Here is a 22607-nt window from a genome sequence, read left to right as displayed (position 1 = left end):
TTATCTCAAAAACTAACATACATAAATTTGTGAGGGAGAAAATCTGATCTAACACTTAAAACTTCCAAATTCTTATCTACAAGCCTAATCATTGACTTATTCTTATCATTAAGCAATTACAAATGTATGCTAGTAAAAATACTGTAAGATGCAGCTAGTTAAAAGTTTGACTTTGTAATGCTACGAAATTGAACTAAACAGTTAAAACCTGGGAGCAAAAATATTGAAGGAAACATTGTCAGAGAAAGATTTTCTTTACAAACCCCTGACTTGGACATGAAAATGAAAACTATCATATATTTTCTCTATAGTGAAACTAAAAAACAGGTAGTCGCAGTGACTGGTATAATTAGAAGTTGATAGGGGGCGAGAGTAAAGTTTACTTTTCCTCTGGGAATTTCTGGGGAAGCAACCTTCAAACTTTTGTGCGGTTTCTTGAAGCATTTCGTCTTGCACAACACCCGACAAAATAGATTATGGACTGACATCACACAAAAGTTCGAGTCAGAAAAGGTCAGAGAAGAATTAAAGAGAAATATTGTAGGAAGCACAATGTGAGACAATACACTTGACAGCTCTTGCAACAGTAAAGTGTGTAGCATATCATATATATCCAGGCAGTGGAAGATTCAATGTCTACCCTACAAATTTTAGGCCTGAACTGGGGGATTCACCAATTGACCACTTCACCTTCAATTCTTCTTACTTTTCTTAAACAATAAATCTATTAGGGATGCATTTATGCAATGAGAATGAGAGCTTTACCAGGACAGCAAAAAGGATCAAGTTAAAGATGGCAACCACCCTCCATTCTGTTTTCATGTATTGTGCAACGCCAGCCCTGATGCAAATAAGAAAGCAAGTTAAGATATTATAACATATTATCACTAAGAGATGGAACAACTTTGATAATATACTTACTTGCAAGAATCACAACTGTAGCACTTGATGTTCTTGGTATTTTTGTAAAGTTTGCAGTCCTTATCAGCACTGATTGGATGAAAACTCAAGTCATAGTATGAAGCATTCACAGCGAGATAACCACACCTAAAAAAAATTAATGAATTCAAAATTACAATTGAAAGCCTGCGATAATGATAGGTTTCCATTATTTAAACTTCGGGGCAGACTGTATGAGAAATGCAACAACAAAAGCTGGTATAACTAAAATGTTGTGCCCAAGGATTGCACATGTACTCCTCTATGAAAACAGAAATCAGGCATAATCCTTGCAGAAACATTACTCTCTATCCAGTAAATATGAAGCTAGAAAATGGGAAACTGTATTATAATAAGAGGAACCTACTTCGATGGGGGCCGGCAGCATCCTGCTTCAATTGGAGTTAATTTCGCTAATTTATATTGCTTCAGATTCTGCAATAAACAACCAGTGATCAAGATCTATAAGTAAAGAAGAAGCTACAGTCATCAGAAACTTAAACTTGGCGTATGGACCTTATATTTTTTTGACAGGTTATTGCAGTCATCAGCTTTAATGAGACAGCTTTTCAGTTTCTTCCAATTATGTGTACTGTTCAACTGAGATTTGAGCAAAGTAAACAATGTAAGTGACAAACTTTTTGTTGCTGATAAGAGATAATAACCGTCCTAAAAGTTTCAGTCTGATTGATATATCCGAGCACAGCTTACCTGTTTTAAAAACCACGAACTGTAATCATGAAGTTCATACTCCTTGTACCTAAGGCATAAAGCCATGACAGCCAAGAATCAAATATTATCCGGGCAACTGAAGATTTATTGAAAATTTTCAAACTGATTATTTTTTTTATTTTTTTGAAGCTGTTAGGAACTCATGAATATTTGAAGTATGTTCTTGAGAGAAAAAGGCTACTCATATGTCAAAAAGATTTTAAGTGTGTCTAGCAGAACACAAATGGACGCAAACATGGGAATTATGAAATTTTCATAGGCCTAGGATTGAACTGGTCTTCTGAAAGTGCTAAATGGATGATGTCTAAAATTTTAGCTGAAATTTAAACTGCCAATTAAGTTCAAATACTCAAGACTGGTTATTTGGTATTTTGTTGTGCTAGTATTTGTTACTGTAGAGTTTCATCTTGTTTCAACCTTGCAAAGATTTGAAAAATGCAAGGTGGGACGACAGACCTATAGAAGAATAACAGTAACAGGCCTGTTAGTTTTTATAGGTCTGTCGTACAAGTTACTGTTATTCTAGTTCAATAAATACTTCAAGGTAGCCTGTTCATTAAGCAGTATTTATTGAACAAGAATAACTGAGAAGTAATACATTTTTAGGCCAAATGCGCACATATAAAGAGTGCTGAGTGCATTAACTTACTTCAAACCGTTTACAGTATGCCCAGAGCCATTATTTGTTATAATAAACCTGAAACATAATAAAAAAAAATATCAATTATCAATTCATTACATAACATACAATAAGGTACAGTCACAACCTTATATATGTGACAAATTTGGTGGCGGGTTTTTATTCGGAGCTAATAAGCTATTTCATCAGGATTTGATTGTCATTACAAAAGTCAATCACTTTGATACGGAAAGGATGGACAGATTTATAAGAGCATAGGCAATGGTAGCTTAACATAAAGTTGACTACAATACTAAGAAAATATGCAGTTCTCCTTCAAATTTCTATGCAGAAATGGTAAATTATGTACTATATGCCATAATTTCTTTTAGTTCAATATATGAGCATGAACAAAGAAAACAATTAGTGCAGACTGCAGAATAAATTTTTAGCAGTACTGGGAAAAATTTAATGAGCAACACATACGCTAAGACTGTGAAAACCAGGATGGCAACCAAAACGAGAAAGAGCATGACGAGGTACTGCAACAGAAAAGGTCAAGGACAACTGGAACTAAAGAGATAACAAACAAAGATTGACAACAGCATAAAATCAGATCCTTTTATACCAGACATAGAAATTACAAGGATACAATCCATAACAATATGGAGTTCTTCTTCCAGGCACCCAAGAATCCAATAATAGATCTGAAACCAGATCAAAAACAGAAAATTTGTCATGATACTAGCGAAAAGCAACTCTATAATTATCAACTGATCAACTATTTTGGAACAGAGGAAAAATTTGTAGGCAAATGCAGAAGCTTACATCAAAAAGATTACTGCGCCAAGGCCTAGAACAGGAAGAGTGAGAGACTTCCGGCAGCTGTCGTGATGCATACTCATCCACACCCCAAAACCCAGGACACCTACAGCCAATAACTACATAGCAAAACATTTAAAGCATAATGCATAAGTGGACAAACATCTAGAACAATGCAACAACTTCTATCGCCACTTCCTTCAAATTTTAAATATATCATTCTCAAAACTATCACGATTACAATTTTTTTAACATTAGAACTTAACTAAGTTTGACAGCTTTTAAATTTGTATTGACTTATCAAAAAAACACTTAAAATAAGCTTAGAGATTGCAATTTTATCAATAACAAAACATAACTAAATTCGACAGATTTTTCGAAATACATAGAAACCCATTAAAGAAACGGCATCATATAAACAACATCAAAGATTCAAACAATCCCAAAAACACAAAACAAGAACCAAGCTTCAATACAAGTTTCATATATGTGGCCAAGAAACATAGTTATGAGTGTAAACAGTGTAAATTAACAATGAAACAGGGAAAAATAAGAAAAGGGGTGGTGCAACTAAGTAAAAAATAGAAGTAAAATTACCAATGTGAGAAAGTTGATCCATCTGATAATAAAAGTGCTTGTTCCTGCACTCATCTTCACTTGCTTTCTTGATTCTCTCTATTCAAGAATAACCCCGACTCGGAGAGATGATAAACAAAACACCTTGTGGGTGCATATAAACCCCTCTCTCTCCCACTCTCTCTCTCTCTCTCTACACAACTCAGATAAATAAACAAAAGAGCTAGTGGGCGCACATAAATCTCTCTCTCTCTTTCTCTCTCCCTCTGTCTCTCTTTCTGTGTGAAGAAGAGGTGAAGTGGGAGGCAGCTGTTAATGAAGTTTGGAAGGAAAGGGAAGGGCAAGAATGGCAGAAAGTGGGGGAGATGAGGGCATTTTGGGAAGTATGAAATGTGGGGGGCACATGGATCATGTTCAAAATTGGTTTATTACCATCAAACACGACACGACAAAGCGGAGAAGGATTTAAGGAAATACTTGTGTACAAGCTTCAAGTACATGTTTTTTCGGATTTTGTTTTCTATAATCATGATTATAAAGATCGGGCAGAATTAATTAATTAATTAATCTATCAATTTAGGATTTGTTAAAAATTTATCATTAATTTTTTGAAAATCAGAAATTTTCAGTTAAATCACAATATAATTAATAAATTGATAAAGCAGAAATTTATGATTAATCATGATTTTTACTTTTTAAAACGACGTTTATTAAAAGAAGATAGTGGAGTAAAAGTAGTGTGAAAAGGAAAGAAAGGTGAAGAAGTGGTGGGACCCATTGACTATTTTGGGTAAGTTTTGAAATGTAAAGAATTGGATGGGACACCCCAAAAAGGAAAGTGTAAAGAAATGGAAGGGACGGAGGGAGTAGTTCCGTAACTTATTTTTGAGATTTTTTTTTCTGAATAAAAATATAACATCCAAACTTTAATTCAGAAAAAAAAATTAAAAAAAAAATTACACAACTACACTTTACAGGAGAACTGAGAATTTCTTTCACCATAAATTAACTCATTAAAGTTCGTGCCGCGTTCCCGTCCCCCAATATACATTATTCAGGGGGACGGAAGGAGTATTATTTTTGACAGTTTTCCGCTAAAAAAAGCTGGACAAAATAGTTCGTTAGAAATTCGTTGCATAGTAATGATTCGATATGAACATGATATTGTGTCTTTTTCCGGAAAAGACACCTTTTTCGAGCTTTATTTTGTTACAAACTTTCTGGAGATGTTTGTTAAGGTTCTTTTTGGATATAATATTTCTTATTTATTTGAAATGCTTGTACTTCAATTAATTATTTTATTATTATATCATGATAATAATGTGAATTTACGAGTCTGCCCTTAGACTCTAGCACAAGTAAATAATACACAAATGATTGATAAAATGTGAAGAAACGACATTGGACACAATGGAGTGTGCTCAATCTTAATCGTAAAGCAGCAGTGAACTAATAACATTGCGGCTTCTGCTCTAGAAAATACGGGGACCATCATTATTAACGGAATTACGACTGATCGGGATATATAATACATGATTTTTCAATATATTTGTGAGCGAGTAAATATTACTAAATTTAGTAATACTCGCAAATATTACTGAATTTGGTAATACTTGAATATATTTGGAGATTTTCGAGAAATTTTCGACATCAACTGTCTAGTAAATAACACTTGTACCTTAAACATGTAACAGAGTTTTAATGCTACAACCAACAATATTGAAATTCGATCTAGCAGGCCTTCAATGTGAAGGTCATCAACTTGTGATATTATTGCTTCACAACAAATGTGTGTCTCTTAAATTGCCAACTATATAACAATAATTGATCATATTCATAGCGAGGTAAGACGAAGAAGGGTGGTGAACTGGAGAACAAGGGAGGAGCTTCGTATTAAAATTTCTAAGTTCTCTGACAATTAGAACGTAAAGGAGACTGGAGCAAAGATGAGACGTGTAATTCTATCGAAAGAATGATTCTATTTTTTTTATATATGCTGTATATATATAATAGGGACACACAAATAAGAACAATAAACTAACTATTTAACACATTACTCAGCTATGGAGCCTGTTAGTACATGTCAAAATTGCAGATTTCACGTCTTCTTTGTCCAATGATGTTTCTACTATCACCTGCAAATATGATTACATGTCGCAACTTATCTTGCTTGCTCTCCGAAAATAAAAGTTTTCAATTGAATGTCATAGAAGACAAAAGTCAACAAGGGACGTCTACGATGATGCTTGATATAATACTAAAAGCAAAATACTGAACACATATATATACCTCTTGTACTTTGTTTCCAGCTCGAGCAAGCAACTTGAATTGATTCTCAAACATGGACGCCATATAAACCTGGAATATTTATCATCTGTATTGTAAATTAATGTTTCTAAAATAGTAACTTGTTACGTAGTTACATTGTTAATCTGGGAAAAAAGAGAGAATAAGTACCTGAAATGTTGGGGTGGAATCAGGACTCAGAAAAAATCGACCTTTTGAAACAGAGTCGATCCCTTCAAATTGATGTAGTTCTTTTAATAGTTTTTTGATTTCAGTCCACTGGAGTGTTTTGTGATTTATTATTATCAGCTCATTACAGAACATAAACTATAAACAATTAATAATTTTTGACATGCATGTAAAATGGGCATATATCGTCCAATCACTGATGCACCTCACATGCAACCAGAAGAGAAAAATGCACAAGGATGAAGTGATTACCTCAGTATCTGCTTCTGCTGTTGCTGATTCACTGCTCTGTGTAACATGATCTACAGCCTCCAAGGTTTTAGTCAGTGGATCTGGCTTCAAAATGATAGACAAGTATTAAGTCACTGCCTAGATATACAATTAATCGCCAATGGATTTTCTGAAATTATTAGGCTCATAAAGCCAGATTACCACTACTTCCTTCAATGATAAAAATATTCGTTCAAGTGAAAAGTCTAGTTGGTGAACTTTGGCTTCCACAATCTGCAAGCAAAAAGAACTCTTAAACATGGCCTGGATTTTACAAAATACTATGTTCTGAAAAGTAATAGAAATGCGCAAATAAGAATATCAAATATGGTTGAGAGTATACAATAAGTTATTAATTTTTATTTTTTTTTTGCCGAACAATAAGTTATTAATTAATGTTCAATTGATATTACACATTTTCGTTAATGTCCTAATGATGGGTTCATCCCTTATCATTTTCAATCGGTTTTGACGACTTGTTTCCCTCACTTGTTCACCATCATAGACGGTCGCTCCTCTCAAACTACATAAAAGCATTATAGTTATCTGTGACAGTGACCACTATATCAAGTCCTTAATAACGCTTTCATTAATGGCTTAAATTTTGTCTTTGTACGCATTGATCAGCAATTTAAATTTTGAAATATCATCCTTCTACTGACAAACTTTTAGCAAATATGCATTTATAAGATGATTAAGTTAAATTTAATCATGTTAACATTAACTAACAAGTAGCATACACATAGGCACATAGTGTATGCATACTTTGGCAAGTACAATGGCCTCTACCATCATCCAGCTACACTGAACAATACCATAAATTTTGCAAAGCCCGTGCCTAATTTCTAGGAGAGCTAAAAAAATTATATTTTTGTACTAGATATTAAAAGCAAACACAAACGAATACCTGGCCAATCTTGAAATATGAAGTTGGATTTACATTAGCGTCCCATGAAACTTCTGTCTGGTGAATCATTGCAGGAACTCCTTCAACCTATATTAAAATGCTTAGATCAGTCCTGCTCTGCAATAAGCTTTTGACTGATGATCATCTTACAGTCTTGAATTCATTGTAACATATATATATCTGGGGACTATGAAAAGCAATGCAAAGGGGTGTATAACAGATGGATCCTAACACAATTTGTAATCAGAACTCAAGTTTTTGGAGAAACAAATACACATACATGAATGATTGCACTTATCTATGTGAAAGAAGACTTCAAATCCAGTATTTTCATCATATATTATATAAATTTTGTTAATGAATTCACAGAACCACAGAAACAACAGCACAAGTTTTTTCTTTTTCTCCAGAATTTCCCTTGGTGCATATATCCTAAGTAACCTTTCTTTTTGTTGATTGATTTTCATTAGTCATATTTTTGTGCTCGCCTTTGCTTCTTCTATGTAATATCTCCTCCGGGTATACACGGGAGAATTTTATGAATCATTTTGATTATAAAAAGTAATAAGAAAAAATCAAATCCTAATACCCATATACTGCTTCCTTTAGTGTTTTGTTTGCAAAAAATTCTATCAACTAAAGGTGGCACAGAGCTGAAAATGTGAATACTCCAATGTTTACAATGTATTGAACAACACAAGAAGCAGATTTGATGGACAGTACCTCAACAAATATACCAAAGTACGTAATCTTTGTTATGCAGCATTTCACTACTTCTCCAATAGTCAGTTTTCCCTGAAATGAACAGTACAATACAAGTTTAGGAATAAAACTCTTCATCGCTGAGGAAAAATAAACATTGAATTATAAGAAGCCACAACGATAGAATAAAATTTGAGAGAACAAAACAGAGTCATGCTACAAAATATTGGAGGAATAGCATCTAAAACTGATATTACATACTCATATTAAAGTTTTGTTAAAGATGATGAGACAACTAATAGTAATATTTATATATACAACCCAAAAACATATGCCACTAGGCTATATAGGAGAACGTTATGTTACCATAAGGTTTCTCTTTTTTTCAATTGATTCTTCCTGTTCCTTTGCTTTCACAGAAAATAATAGCCTTCTTGATTTTCTGTCCGCGCATATAACATAAACTTTAAGTTTCTGCAAAAATTAGCAATATTTAATATTAACAGAGAAAAATGCTTATCAATTTAGGATCAAATGAAATTAAACAGACCTTGTCAAGAAAGGATGTCAAAAAGTTGAACTTCTCGTCATCATAAATTGTAAGCAGTTCTTCAAGCTCCATATTGCTTGTAACTTCCGGATCAATTTGTATGTCTAAACTAGAATACAGAGCAGTAGCCTTGCTTGTATCTTTAGAATTTCCAATTACGCTTAGACTTTGCTTGTACATAGCTGGGTCCAAGCCTTTATATCTCAACCATGTCTCGAAGGCGAAGAACTTGTACTTAGGTGCAAGATTTCTATATGGTAAAAATCCAATTAAAGAGCCAAAAGATACCTGCAAAACAATTCCAAAAAATTAAAAAGGAAAAGATAAACAGAAATATAAAAAGGGACATAGGACTAGATACTATATATATAAACCATCCTTGTCACAGTAACAATCGTGGTAAACTATGTCCAGAGGTTACATACAACAAATCCCCGTGTACTAGCACTTATCAATTCCACTTCATCTCTATGTCCAGTCTTCACCAGATCTTCGGCTGCTGTCCAGTCTATATCTTCAAGTTCCTACATATGTAAATCAATTCCAGTCTCAATAATAAGATATAGGTCAATTAAAGTACACGGATTAAAAGGCTGATGCAAATCATACATTATTAGGTGATGATATAGGGAGGTCCCTAAGCACAGCACTGTCAAATTTTGTTTGTTTCCTAACTAGCTTTTTATCAGCTAGAGCACTTGAGGCGGGTCTCACAGATTGATCTAATCTGCAAAACCGCAAGTCCATGAGTGATGAAGGTATAACTGGTTAAAGATTAATAAACGAATTGTACAGATCGTTCCTTCAGTACCTTGTTGGTTTATGCAGTGTAGCTTCCTTATACGTACTGCTGCTTGCATTTACTAGTTGTTCCTTAGATTTTTCGACACTAGGATCAGTTTTCAAAGAGGACCCTATATCACTTTGTTGAAGTGGCTGCGATCCTTGGAAAAACCACAGAAGACGTCAATTAAATAAAAACTCAACACAATCCATATGCAGTATAGCTCTTTACCTCTTACCTGCTAGAGAATCATTGAATTGGCTGTAATCACCAACTACTGAGAGATCTTCAACAGAGGTTGATACATTATGTTCCTCACTAGAGTTTTGTTCATGGTTAATATCTAACAGCACAGACTTTCCATTGGCTTTCACATTGTCTGATTTTGAAGCAGACTGTGAGTCGATTTTTATGCTGTTTTTATGGAAATCACTGGTAGCTATTGCACTTGTATTCACAAAATATTCATGTTTACCGTGATCGATGGAAGTAACAGCCTCAGTCTTCGTTACTAAGGTGAAATCACTAAACCTCTCCTTTGCCTTACCTTTCCCCATAGTCAATGACAAATTTGGCTGAATCTTGAATTTCAACAAATTGTTGTTCCCAGTATCATCTTCCAGTACTGCAGGTGGTTTCCGCAATATAACATGAGGAACACTGCCTATCCTATTATCCACAGCATTTAGAACTGGTAGGCTTGGCTTCTTAACACTAGATAAGCTTGGTTTATCATCAACTTCGAGATTAACACCTTTCTTGGAAACTACCTCTCTACTATATCTCAACTCTTTATCATTATTCTTGTATAACAATTTCTCAATTCCCAAATTAGATATATCTCGGTTTGAATTTCGGCCAATTATCTGAAAAAAACATTCCAATGCATTAAAAACTAAAAATTCATATCAAATAGTACAAACACAGACAAATTATCACATTCTCTCTCCCTCTTTCCCTCCATCGCTCTCTCCCTCTCTCTCTCTCTCTCACACACACAACCAAACAAATTGTCAATCTCTCTCTCTCTAACACACACAAACAATTCACACAAACACAGACAGTAGAGAGAGTGTAGGGGTACCTTAGAGAGAGCAAGTTTAGGGTCATCACTAAGCATCTTTCCAACCTTAAACCTCATTCCATCCTCCCCATTAACTTCACCTCCATCTTTACAAGCAAAGATCCCAACTTTCTTGAATTTCCAGTAAAAAGAAAGCTTTTTGGGGGTTGAAAAAGAAGGGACTAACAATCCAGCGTCACAAGTATTGATGCTACCAATTGTGGGTTTGAATGAAAAAGCTTCCATCTTTGAGCAATCCAAGCTAAACTCATCAGTGGGGTTTAGCTAAACAGAGCATTCAGATTAAAGGGTTTATGATGGAAATTTATTTTTAAGATTTTGTGCAGATAAATCTGTGAGCGTAGTGCAGAAAATGGAGGGGAGGGGATTTTTGTGGCCTTGTTATCCTCTAGAAATATCAAAGAAAGAAATTGAAAATTTGGGCCTTTGTTCTTTTCTTGTCAAAACAAATTACCAAAACTCACATGATTACTTGTCATTGTCAGAAAAAAAATTATTTAATTTTAAATCTGATTATTTGATATATATTTCTGTAACCTAATATAACATTTAATAATTATATATTATAATATTATTTTAATATATTTGATTAATCATTCTAGTTAACCTTAATTATCTTGTTAATTGCTGCACAATTCACTGGCTATTTGTGATATCCATTTTTCACTACATTAATTTAAATAAAATAATTAGTAATCACTTTTTTTATAAAATTTATATATTTTGTCCAGGCTATATTTACTCTAGTAAATCTTGAACAAGACAGTGGGAATAAATTTTCAAATGAATAATGATCCATGCTCGAACCAAAATCGATTACATTTGATGATTATAGTTCACGTCGAATTTCAAGATGATAACTACATTTTCAAATTTATAAATATGAGATTAAACTAGTTTGAAAGATAATAACTCCTTCTTTAATCTATCCATAAGTCATAACTGTCTTTTTATTTGAATATTAAAAAAGAATGATTATAATTTTATCTTTTTAACAAATAATTTTAAAATGAAAACCGAACGAATAACCTTAACGTTTGACAATTTGTAATAAATGTATTCAAATAATTAGGTGTCGATTTTTCTTTTATTTTTCCTTTCTCACAGAAGGCCAAAATAATGTCAAATTGACAGTAAAAGTTTATATAAAGAGAGGAGAGTATATTATATATTTTTCTAAAATTCATGCAAATCAAGAACCAAAGTATTTGGTTGGTACAAACAATGCAAACAAAATTGGAAGTTGGGGGAATGAATGCACCCCAAGACTGTAGAGAGGCTAGTAGAATGAGTGGATTAAGCTGCTTCTGCTTCAGGTTCTGGTTCAGCTTCAGCTTCAGCTTCAGCTTCAGCATTTTCTTCTTCAGCTGGCTTTTGATCAACTTCTGCAGCTAATGTTGCTTCATCAGCACTCTCACTTCTCTTTATAGAGGAAGTTTTGTTTAGTGTGTTATAGCTGCCCTTCTCTTTAAATAACTGAGAGAAGTGTGGTTTGCAGTATATGATTCCATCCAGTGCTGCGTAGTTGGATGGGTTCAGCTTGCACCCCCCATGGGCACACCTGAAACATATCTTGTGGAAAAAATCTCCCTCCACTGTCACCTGTTCATAGCAGAAGTGAATATATCAGAGAGAAGCAGAGAGAGGGACAGGGAGAGGGAGAGGGAGAGAGGGAGAGAGAGAGAGAGAGAGAGAGAGAGAGAGAGAGAGAGAGGGACAGGGAGAGGGAGGGAGAGAGGGGGAGGGGGAGAGGGGGAGAGAGAGAGAGAGAGAGAGAGAGAGAGAGAGAGAGAGAGAGAGAGAGAGAGAGAGAGAGAGAGAGAGAGAGAGGGAGGGAGAACCTTCTCTTGTGGGTAAACAGTTTTCTTACAAACAGAACATTTCTCTTGTGTACCAGTGAACATGGCTGAGACTCTGCTAGGTGTCTTGGTCTAACTCAATCAAAACAAGCAAACATATTAATCATATTACAAAATACAAGGTTAATATCAGAAGAAAAATTCAAGAACAAGAACACCTAGCTAGGATGGTCACTTACCATCATGTCTTGCTTATTCCCAGCTGCATGAAAAAACAAATAAATAAAAATGAGACCCAAAAGTAGGACAAAAACATTACAGGGCCAAAATCTGAAATTGGCATCAGAAAACATGATCAAGAAAAGATTGAAATCACTCACATAAAACAGTCCTAGGAACAATCCCAGTCTCCTTTATGCGTTGCTCAAAGTGCGCTTTGCAGAACAAATTTCCTTCCAAGGAATGATAGTTGCTCATCTGCCACGACAAAAATAAAATCAACATGAAATCCATATTTGAGATGCGAATGCATATCCAATTGTGGTCAAAATTTCGCAAAATCAGCATTTTTGGCCTAACTACCAAATGCCTATATACCTCTTAATCATCTAAGTGTCACGTGTCAGGCACAGATACTCAAGGTCATTATAAAAACCCGACAACATATTACATATGCATATATCTTAAGGAAGGAAGGGATGGGAATGTGATCTAATACCGAAAGCCTGGTCTTGCAGTTGCTGCATCTAAAGCAATTCTTATGATAAGGAACTCCATCAGCAGAAATCATCTCAAAGAAATGAACTGTTGTGTCACAAGCCTTGCATTTGTCTGTCGTACCACTAAACGCCGCCATCCTCAGACAAATCCCTTTTCAATCCAAGAACTTTCAAACTCAAACCAGAAGATTATTTTGATCTGGACTTAATTAAGGGGGGAAAACAAATACTGCACCATAATGGCTTTTTTGCATTTTTTGTAGTCATCTTTAACCTTCCATTCCTGCAATCTAAGGACATTTCTATTTTTGGTCTTTCTCCTCAAAAGGAATGAAGGGTAAGAAAATATGTGGGATAGAGAATGAGTGTCGAAGAAATACTGTTGGAAACGCCATTTTTGTAGGATAATAGTTAGTGGTTGATCTTTTTCTTAAGTACGATAAGCTATCTCTGTGAGTGACAAAATTAACGAAAGATTACCGTTCAGGAAAAGCCGTAATTCTTCTGAAATGATTTATATGGGGATCTATAATATTTATATTGATATATCCCAGATTTATTATATTTATATTGAATAGAATTATAAATTTATATTCGTAGAATGAATTCAGGTACAGTAGAAACTCTTTAAATTAATATCGGGTAAATTAATAAACTCTCTAAAATAATAAATTTGTCTGGTCCTGACTTGGGCCGATGTAAAAAATTGAAAAACTCGATAAAATAATAAGATAATAATTTTTCGGGAAATCCTTTTATAATTTTCGGTCCCAAAAAAATCATAAATTAATAATTCATAGAAGTTTACTTTAAGAATACTATACATTGAACACATTTATTCCTCCTGTTTACATTTATTGTACATTATTTCAAAAAGTCATTATTGATTTCCAATACATATAAACACAGTAGTTACTAATTTATGTTAAGTCCCAAGATTCGTAGTAATATAATTCTAAGAGGCATAGACGAATTTACCATTTTGTTTGATATTTACAGTATAATCGGTTAGAAACTCCTTAAATTAATAATTATTAATTTATCGATAAATTAATAACTCTCTAAATTAATAAATTTCTCCGGTCCCAACATTATTAATTTATAGAGTTTTTACTGTACTTGTGTTGTGTTTGGTTAGGGAGAATGGAATGGAATGAAATGAGTAAAATTACTTGAAACTAATAGAGATAGGAGGGAAGTTTTGAAATAAATATAAGTGAGTGCAAAATTGATATAATGAAATTTGAGAAGAAATTGGGGGTAGGAGAGAATGGAGAAATTGAAGGTATGATCTTCAGCACATAATGTAAGGAATAAAATGGATAAATGAATGAAATTTGTTAACAATTGCTCATAATATAGTTCATTTTTCATTACATTTCTTCCGGAATTATTCACCCCAACCAAACACAACATTGGCATTACAGATCACGCAAAAGGATTTTCAAATTGTTCTGAAAAAATTGTTGGCAGCAATTTCTTTTCTTCAATAAAATGTATAATATTGTAAAGTATTATTGAGAGAAATCTCGTCATAAATGTATTCTCTAACTAAAATCCATGGAAGATATGTACAAATAAATTTTATATCCATAAAATATACAAGCGTATGTGAAGATAAAAGACGAAAAGTAAAACTAAAACTCAGCGAATAATAATCATAAAAGGATCAACAACAATAACGAGTATGATTATGATAACAACACTATCTATAAAAATTTATAAGGTAACTTTTTTTTCTACATCACTCTTCGTCTCATATTTTTCGTGATATTCTACCCACGTTCAAGCTAGTTCTCATATTTGCTATTAACCATTTTTTTCTGTTTACAATCCTGAAAATCGCAAGTATATGATTGGAATATTTACATACATAATTCATATATATACGTAGAGTGAGGTTCAAATTAGAACCCGTTTAAATTAGAACTTAGAACTCATATAGAATCATTAGATTATTGTTAAATCAATATTAGTATCTTTTTTTACTTGATTATAAGTAATTAATGAATGCATTAAATGCTCTAATTATATGTGTTAAAATTTAATTATTATCTTCTAATCAAATCACTTGTTATATTAGTTGATAACATGCTTCCTATGTTCTACAACAGTATCGGTATAATTATTAAATCATATTAGTGTATAATATTTACGTGCTATAACAGTATTTGTATTTTTCTACAAAAATATTGTATTATAAAATAAATTTCTACTATATTAATATATGTTCTGCAGCAGTATGATGTAGTAATTTGTATTTTCCTATAACAATATTGCATTATAAAATTGTTTTTTATTATGTTAATATATGTTCTGCAGCAGTATGACGTAGTAATTTGCATTTTACTACAAATGTATTGCATTATAAAATCATTTCTATTATATTAATATATGTCCCGCAGTAGTATATGCATAATTTGTATTTTCCTACAATTTGTAAAATCATTTTTAATTATATTAATATATGTCCCCGCAGCAGTATGACGTATTTTCCTACTAAAATATTATACTATAAATTTTTTTTAATTATATTAATATATATTCCGACGTAGTAATTTGTATTGAAGATCTTTAACAAATATTCTGCAGCAGTACACAATTATATGATTGAATTATATAATTTTGGAAATTTTACATTAATCATGAAATTAAATATTGTCATTTAATGAAAGTTCTAAAGTTCTAAAATTAAGAGGTTTTATGTGGAATATGACTCCACGGGACACACATTCTATTACTTTCTCATAAAATGCAGTTTGATAAGATATTTGAATATTTTTTCTTATCAATAAATATTTACTAACAAATTTTTATACGGAAAAAAAAAGATGTCAATAATACCTTAATATTCATAGGAGAACTGAATCTAAAATACATCTAATAAATTTGTACAATACTATTATACTATTATATATCGGTTAGTTTGTGATTTGGTACGATCAATTTTATTGAATCTCATATACCAGAGCGAAATCATAAATTTTATATTACATAATTCGATATTTTAATATTCAAACTTTTTAAAATTTATCATCAAAATGTTATTAATAATAGTAATCTTGATATCAAAAAAATAATAGTAATCTTGATTATTTATATCCCAATCTTATCTGCCGCATTCAACAAAGATATCAAGAAAAATACTCGACATCAATTCAGATCTTTATTGAAATCAAAAGATATCCAACGAATTTATTATCGCAAAAACCCAAAATATGGAAAACTCTAGAATCGGACACCATGCGGCCCACAAAACAATATAAATACACAATCAGTGTTAAAACCCTTCTCAAGCAAGTGTGTCTCATTGCTCAGAACCCATTCTTCCCATAACAAAAACCCTCTAGCCAAAACCCCAAATCTTGTTGAAACCCTTCTCTTGAATTCTCTTTTCACCCCTAAAAATCCCATCTTTTTGCATTCTTTGAATTCAGGAAAACATTTTTTTGTGATGAATAATCAGGGGAGGTATCAGCCAGGGTTTAGAGGCACCAGGGGTGGTGGGGTTTTTCGTGGAAGCCCAAATTATTATCAGCAGAGGCCAGGTGTGCAGCAGAATAATCAGCATCAGCAGCTTTGGTTGAGGAAAAGGCCAGGTGGGCCCGGGGAAAGGAGGGGTGGCAACACTTTTCAGGCTCAGGCCCACAATGATTCTGGGTACATTTCTTATACCCATTTCTTGGTTTCTTGTCTTTTCTTGATTTATGTAAAGATTTGTTTTTTATGTTTTTGTCTTTTTGGGTTTTTTTAAGGGTGATTTCAGGTGCCTTTTATGTTATCATGTTTTGTTTACACACACAAAAAAAGTACACATGTTCTTGATAAATTTTGGTCTTTTCAAGATTGAACATCACAAAACACACACATTCTTAATTTGATTTGGAACTGAGTATGTCTACATGTTCATTCACTGTTGAGGTATTATCCAATGGTTCACACCAAACAAGCTGCTACCATTTGGATCACATTGCATAATTCCCGGCTACACAACAACATTAAGAACTAGAATAATGGTCAATTTATAGAGAATAATACATCAATATGAGAAAACCTGAAAGCAGGTATACTTAGAAGTCGGAGATATGTATCATACCTCAGTTACCTGATCATATATCTCCAACTTTTACGTACATGTGCTTTCAATTTTTCTCATATTTATGTATTATTCTCTATAAATGACCATTATTCTAATTCTTAATGTTGTGTAGCCAGGAATTATGCAATGCATCCAAATGGTAGCACAGCTCGTTTGGTGTGAACCCGTTGGGTAATACTCCCTCAACAGTGAATGAACAGGTAGACATGCTCAGTTTTAAATTAAGAATGTTTGTGTTTCGTGATGTTTAATCTTGAAAAGATAAAAATTTGTGAAGAACGTGTGTATATTTGTGTGTGTAAAGAAAATTGCAGTGTATTAACGTTGAAAAGATTGAATTTATCGAGAAATGTGTGTGTGTTTTGTAATGTTTTATCTTGAAAAGATGAGAATTTTTCAAGAACATGTGTGTATATGCATAACTATGTGAGGGTTTGTAGATTTTTATTGCAAGATGATATGACTAGGCCTATATGTGTCGGTACTCCCGACAGGAAAGGTAGGTTTTAAGTGCTTATTCCTATTTAGATGGCGGGTATTTAATGCATACGATATTCTGTGCTTCTTGATGTGTGTCTGGTGTAAATAGATGAAATACTTCACGTGATGCTTAATTTGTTTGATATGATGCAGCTGTAATATGTTTTTGGAAGCTCATATTTCATTTGTTGAAAAATAAGTGAGAAGGTGTGTTGTATGTTTTAAACATGTTGCAGTAAGAGTAATCATGCCGTGTCAGGTCCAGTAAACAGAGTTTATGGGTTTGCTAATAAGATTGTATTTTCATCGTTGTGATAATGTAAAGTCAGAAGTATTCCTAATCTCGTGCATTCTTTCAGCATATAAGGAATGCCATATCTATAATTTAATATAGTAATGAACTTAAGTCTACCTTTTGGCTTTTGGTGAAGTACAAAACTACTTGCTTACTTGTGACCAACATGATCTACTACTTTTCATGGTATACGTATTAAAAACCCGCGTGTCACATAGATGTGCCAAGGTCATTTACATCTGATGTTATCTTTCGAAATTGTCTGTAATTTTGGACTGTTCCTACAAACTGAAGCGGGGTAGTCCCATTTCTTTAAGCATGTAGGTTACCACTATATATAGAGATTCCTTAAGTTGATTGAAATTAAAATGCATGTCAGATTCGATAAATGAAATGAAACATTTTCCGCCTTTGCGCGCGCGGGGTTGAGGGAATTAGGTTAAACTGTTGCTTTCTTTCTTAGAAACACTCTTATCGTTGAGGGATATGCTTCCCTTTAATTTTCATGGAGCCGTAAAGGTAAGTTATAAATTGTTATGTGAATTAATAATATATTCTTCCTTCTTTGTATCTGCCAACACTTGATATTTTTGTGATCTTATTTATAATTACTAGGATTAAATTATGTTGCATGGTAGTTGGCTTCTTGCAATTGTTTTATTTGCCAAAAACTTTAATGTTGTATATTTGTTGTGTTCTTACGCTGCACTTTATGGCCTATACTTACTCATAACTTGACACTTCCTTCTTTAATTGGAGATCAGCTCTCAAGACTGGAAAGCTCAAGTAAAGAAACCACCACCTGACAATCGTTACAAGACAGAGGTATAATTGGAAACTCAAACTAATTAAGCCTTTGTTTGCATGATTGTAAATTAAATATGCCCATGGTTGTGGAGTAAAAACCTTGACCATGATCACTTTGACACACCAATTTTACATTTTAACTGTAAAGGCAAAGTTGGGTTAATTCATTAATGCATTCAAATAATTGATGTGCACCAGGAAGCATGTTTACATTTGACAATGTTACTATTTGTGTTTTCTGTCCACAACATCACATACTTTGATAAAATTATGAAATCAGAACTTTAGTCTCTTGAACATTTGTGTAAGGGAAGTAAAATACACGACCCTTTGCATTTCTGTCTGGCTTAAACTTTGCTTGGCTCTATTTCAGGATGTCACTGCCACCAAAGGAAATGAGTTCGAGGACTATTTCTTGAAACGAGAGCTGCTCATGGGTATATATGAGAAAGGATTTGATAAGCCTTCACCTATCCAGGAAGAAAGCATACCTATAGCCCTTACTGGAAGTAATATCCTTGCTAGAGCAAAAAATGGAACTGGCAAAACTGCTGCATTCTGCATTCCTGCACTTGAAAAGATAGACTCAGATAAGAATGTTATTCAAGGTATATGTGTTTTTGATAACTGGCATATGTTCTTTTGGTTGTTTTGCTGCTTGTGTATATAGGACAATAGAAAGTCTCCAACTCAGCTTTGGTTATTGTACTAGTGATGCGAACCATACCTTACTGTACATCAAGTAGTCTCTAACTTGTGCTTTAAATATTTTGCAGTTGCTATTCTAGTCCCGACTAGGGAGCTAGCCCTTCAGACATCCCAAGTGTGCAAAGAACTTGGGAAACATCTAAAAATTCAAGTGATGGTCACTACTGGAGGAACCAGTCTGAAGGATGATATTATGCGTTTGTATCAACATGTCCATTTGCTGGTTGGAACACCTGGAAGAATATTGGATCTGACAAAAAAGGGAGTCTGCTTGTTGAATGAATGTTCCATGCTAGTTATGGATGAGGTATGTTCTAGTTTATGATGAAAGTTTCAAGTGCACTACTTAGTTATTCACTCTAAAAATGACTGCGTGTGTTTTCTATAATATTTGAAGAAGTTGTGTTTTCTATAATATTTGAAGAAGTTGTAATGCTGAAATTTTCAACGTAGCTGGTGAAGATTATCAAACAACATAAAGTTACTTGAGATCTGCTTTCTTTCCTTAATTTACTTTTTAAAAGTTTATGTTTAAATATTTTCGGGTAAAAAATGCTTTCTATATATGAATTTTTGCCTCTGTGAGAATTAAATTTGCTTTTCTTTCCTTCCCAGGCTGATAAGCTGCTGTCACCGGAGTTTGAGCCTTCAGTAAAGGAGTTAATTGATTACCTTCCCCAGAATCGACAAATATTAATGTTCTCTGCTACATTTCCGGTTACTGTCAAAGCGTTTAAGGACAGATATTTAGGAACACCGTATGTCATTAATCTGATGGATGAACTGACCCTTAAAGGTATCACACAATATTACGCTTTTGTAGAAGAAAGACAGAAGATCCACTGTCTCAATACTCTATTTTCAAAGGTTAGATCCAAACTTTGAGCATGTTTATAGCCAATTCGTTTGAGTGTATGTCTTATGCATCGATTGCTTTATGTACAGCTACAAATCAACCAATCAATTATTTTCTGCAACTCTGTGAGTCGAGTTGAACTGTTGGCCAAGAAAATCACAGAACTGGGCTATTCTTGCTTTTATATTCATGCTAAGATGCTGCAAGATCATCGCAACAGAGTGTTTCATGACTTTCGGAATGGTGCATGCAGAAATCTTGTGTGCACTGGTATGTATATTATGCCATTTTGACATACTTTTTAAATAGCTTTGTTCAGTATAGGCTATAGCCATTGCAGTGTTCAGTATACGCTAGTCACTTATTTGAGACATTGAGGGTTAGCTATGACATTCATGGAAATTTCTATATTGCGAAGTATGAAATCTTCTTGCAGCTTGTTTCTTCTCAGTTTAAATTTGTTGAAACAATTTTTCTTAACAGATCTCTTTACGAGAGGAATAGACATCCAAGCAGTCAATGTCGTCATAAATTTTGATTTTCCAAGGACATCAGAGACATATCTGCACAGGGTATGTTGTATGCATTAAAATGTCATGAGAGTTGACGATTTATCATTACTCTGACAGCTGTTGGTTTGTGCTTCAGGTTGGTCGTTCAGGAAGGTTTGGACATCTAGGTTTATCCGTGAATTTGATAACTTACGAAGACCGCTTCAATATGTATGTACATTATCTTCTGTATTTACTGTAAGGATCATTCTGTCAGAGTCTTACCTTCCTAAAACACCTTTTAAATATCGTCTTTTTTAGGTATAATATTGAGAAAGAGCTTGGCACCGAAATTAAACAAATTCCTCCGGCAATAGATCAAGCGGTCTACTGTCGGTGATTTAAGCTCAACAGTGGCTTTAGAAAGACGCAAATGTGACAGGCTGACAGCATTCCTGCCATTTGCACACGTACTATGATACTAATGGAAACATTTAACAAACCTCCTGATGCTCAGTGATACCTTGTTCTCTTTAACAAACATATATCTTCGTCTGCACTTCACTAGATTGTCAACATGGAAGCAGTCAACTTGTAGTTCTAGGAGAAAATTAGACAGAAGCAAATCATATGACTTTGGGTTGTGAAGCCGGTATGGCTGGTTTTGCCGGAGACTTTCTTTTTTGGTTTTTTATTTCTTTTTGTTTTTCTGGATTATTGTGGGCCTTTACATATGTAAAGGATGTTCAGTTGTTTAGATCGTAATTTGTTCATGGATGTTAGTTATTGGGTGGGATGGTCATATTGACCCTGTTTGTGGCTAAGTGATCTATATCTCTTGATTTCAAGTTTCAGAAGAGATAGGACCTTTACATATGTAAAGGATGGTCGCTTATTTAGATCGTAATTCATGCACGGATGGTAGTTCTTGGCAAACGGCCAAGTGATCTGTATCGCTTGATTTCAAGTTTCAGAGGAGATAGCAATACGAGACATAGTTACAGAATTCCAAGAGCTGTACAATAACATTACAACTCTTATTTTGTTTCAAAGAATGATGATTTTAGTATTTGATTTGGTTATTTTATGGTTGATATTCTGTCTATTAGCTACTTGTCTTTTCTAGTTTGCTAATGAATTTTTTTAATAGTCTGTTCTGAAATTTACAGTTGAAATACCTGTGTAATTAATTAAAGTCTGATGCTATTGTTTTTGGAAGCTGTAAATTGATATATTTTATTTATATCAATTACTTCCATGTCGGTAATTAGTTATCGTATTTGATTTTTAGGAATTAAATTGGTCAATTTTTTAGATTCGTGCTATGCTTAGTATAATTGGAGGCTTTTTTTCTTCTAAAAATGTGTAAAATTATTTGATGAATATCAAAAACATTTTTCTTGAACATATTTTGATTACAAAACTGTTTTTAGTTAGGAGCAGCCTCCTCTAGCTCTTGAAATAAATAAGTGATTTATATTTAAAAAAGATAAAATAAATGGATTTAATAATCAATATTGTCATTTGTTTACCAATAGGCCAATATGCAAGAGATGTATCAAGCCCAACAACTAATACATGTGTTAGCCATGATGGGTTGGGCCCAAGTAGGCTCAGACACACGGCAAACAAGCCCGTATATGAGTAAACTCAGTAATGAGAAAACTTAGGTATTTAAAAAGTTTATGAAAAAATATATAAAAAAAACATATATACAACACATACGAAACATAATATTTCTATACTTCATGTTCTTTAATAATCATGACATACTTCAATAAAAGTTAACATATATCTTATATAATTGAAGAAAATTTATAAAATATAATTTGCAGAATATATACACGGAGTGGGTACTTATTAGCCGGAGACCAGGGTCGATGTAATTATTGT

General features: G+C 33.3%; 4 protein-coding genes across 9 annotated transcripts; 1 reads left to right on the top strand and 3 right to left on the bottom strand.

Moving 5' to 3' along the window:
• Positions 1 to 194: 194 nt before the first annotated feature.
• LOC108209770 (tetraspanin-10) lies at positions 195 to 4151 on the bottom strand. Of its 2 annotated transcripts, none has more exons than XM_064086145.1 (11): positions 3710 to 4151; positions 3119 to 3231; positions 2943 to 2997; positions 2777 to 2832; positions 2321 to 2368; positions 1651 to 1699; positions 1456 to 1539; positions 1307 to 1374; positions 922 to 1047; positions 766 to 841; positions 195 to 575 (listed from the first exon to the last, which is right to left on the bottom strand). In XM_064086145.1, the coding sequence occupies exons 1-11, from the start codon at positions 3761 to 3763 to the stop codon at positions 306 to 308; spliced, it is 999 nt and encodes a 332-aa protein (XP_063942215.1). In that variant the 5' UTR covers positions 3764 to 4151; the 3' UTR covers positions 195 to 305. The 2 variants fall into 2 exon arrangements, with proteins under 2 accessions (XP_063942215.1, XP_017236391.1); XM_017380902.2 differs by having other exon boundaries at positions 195 to 481; positions 3710 to 4135.
• Positions 4152 to 5551: 1400 nt separating this feature from the next.
• Positions 5552 to 10885, bottom strand: LOC108205053 (uncharacterized). Of its 5 annotated transcripts, XM_017374821.2 has the most exons (15): positions 10461 to 10885; positions 9852 to 10242; positions 9615 to 9755; positions 9404 to 9536; positions 9202 to 9319; positions 9018 to 9116; positions 8593 to 8880; positions 8409 to 8516; positions 8064 to 8135; positions 7341 to 7427; positions 6596 to 6667; positions 6416 to 6499; positions 6146 to 6253; positions 5978 to 6046; positions 5552 to 5823 (listed from the first exon to the last, which is right to left on the bottom strand). In XM_017374821.2, the coding sequence occupies exons 1-15, from the start codon at positions 10683 to 10685 to the stop codon at positions 5746 to 5748; spliced, it is 2073 nt and encodes a 690-aa protein (XP_017230310.1). In that variant the 5' UTR covers positions 10686 to 10885; the 3' UTR covers positions 5552 to 5745. The 5 variants fall into 5 exon arrangements, 2 of the variants coding, with proteins under 2 accessions (XP_017230310.1, XP_017230309.1); XM_017374820.2 differs by having other exon boundaries at positions 9615 to 10242; XR_010288276.1 differs by having other exon boundaries at positions 5715 to 5823; positions 6146 to 6207; positions 9615 to 10242.
• A 693-nt stretch (positions 10886 to 11578) lies between these two features.
• LOC108225093 (LIM domain-containing protein WLIM2b) lies at positions 11579 to 13294 on the bottom strand. Its single transcript, XM_017399911.2, has 5 exons — positions 12978 to 13294; positions 12640 to 12736; positions 12499 to 12521; positions 12302 to 12391; positions 11579 to 12062 (listed from the first exon to the last, which is right to left on the bottom strand). The coding sequence occupies exons 1-5, from the start codon at positions 13113 to 13115 to the stop codon at positions 11757 to 11759; spliced, it is 654 nt and encodes a 217-aa protein (XP_017255400.1). The 5' UTR covers positions 13116 to 13294; the 3' UTR covers positions 11579 to 11756.
• A 2964-nt stretch (positions 13295 to 16258) lies between these two features.
• On the top strand, positions 16259 to 21783 carry LOC108196717 (DEAD-box ATP-dependent RNA helicase 6). The gene is made up of 9 exons (XM_017364126.2): positions 16259 to 16638; positions 18617 to 18677; positions 19033 to 19267; positions 19436 to 19674; positions 19983 to 20234; positions 20313 to 20493; positions 20707 to 20795; positions 20872 to 20945; positions 21036 to 21783. Exons 1-9 carry the CDS (start codon positions 16433 to 16435, stop codon positions 21112 to 21114), a joined length of 1416 nt encoding a protein of 471 aa, XP_017219615.1. The 5' UTR covers positions 16259 to 16432; the 3' UTR covers positions 21115 to 21783.
• Positions 21784 to 22607: the final 824 nt, after the last annotated feature.

Source organism: Daucus carota, chromosome 1 (assembly GCF_001625215.2).
Source record: "Daucus carota subsp. sativus chromosome 1, DH1 v3.0, whole genome shotgun sequence".
Taxonomy (NCBI): Eukaryota; Viridiplantae; Streptophyta; class Magnoliopsida; order Apiales; family Apiaceae; genus Daucus; species Daucus carota.
This window is presented reverse-complemented; position numbering and strand designations above follow the sequence as displayed.

Excerpts from the sequence above, each read along its gene's own strand:
- LOC108205053 (XM_017374820.2), bottom strand. The coding sequence starts at position 10,685 with ATGGAAGCTTTTTCATTCAAACCCACAATTGGTAGCATCAATACTTGT. Across the intron at positions 9,537-9,614 it reads ATTCAATGATTCTCTAGCAG|GATCGCAGCCACTTCAACAA; the intron begins GTAAGAGGTAAA and ends GGTTTTTCCAAG. Across the intron at positions 6,668-7,340 it reads CATATTTCAAGATTGGCCAG|ATTGTGGAAGCCAAAGTTCA; the intron begins GTATTCGTTTGT and ends TTTTGCTTGCAG.
- LOC108209770 (XM_064086145.1), bottom strand. The coding sequence starts at position 3,763 with ATGAGTGCAGGAACAAGCACTTTTATTATCAGATGGATCAACTTTCTC. Across the intron at positions 2,833-2,942 it reads ACTCCATATTGTTATGGATT|TACCTCGTCATGCTCTTTCT; the intron begins GTATCCTTGTAA and ends TTTCTGTTGCAG. Across the intron at positions 576-765 it reads TGATCCTTTTTGCTGTCCTG|CTGTCAAGTGTATTGTCTCA; the intron begins GTAAAGCTCTCA and ends CTGTTGCAAGAG.
- LOC108196717 (XM_017364126.2), top strand. The coding sequence starts at position 16,433 with ATGAATAATCAGGGGAGGTATCAGCCAGGGTTTAGAGGCACCAGGGGT. Across the intron at positions 20,235-20,312 it reads TCAATACTCTATTTTCAAAG|CTACAAATCAACCAATCAAT; the intron begins GTTAGATCCAAA and ends CTTTATGTACAG. Across the intron at positions 20,494-20,706 it reads CAGAAATCTTGTGTGCACTG|ATCTCTTTACGAGAGGAATA; the intron begins GTATGTATATTA and ends TTTTCTTAACAG.
- LOC108225093 (XM_017399911.2), bottom strand. The coding sequence starts at position 13,115 with ATGGCGGCGTTTAGTGGTACGACAGACAAATGCAAGGCTTGTGACACA. Across the intron at positions 12,392-12,498 it reads GGAATAAGCAAGACATGATG|ACCAAGACACCTAGCAGAGT; the intron begins GTAAGTGACCAT and ends TGATTGAGTTAG. Across the intron at positions 12,063-12,301 it reads CTGTTTACCCACAAGAGAAG|GTGACAGTGGAGGGAGATTT; the intron begins GTTCTCCCTCCC and ends TGCTATGAACAG.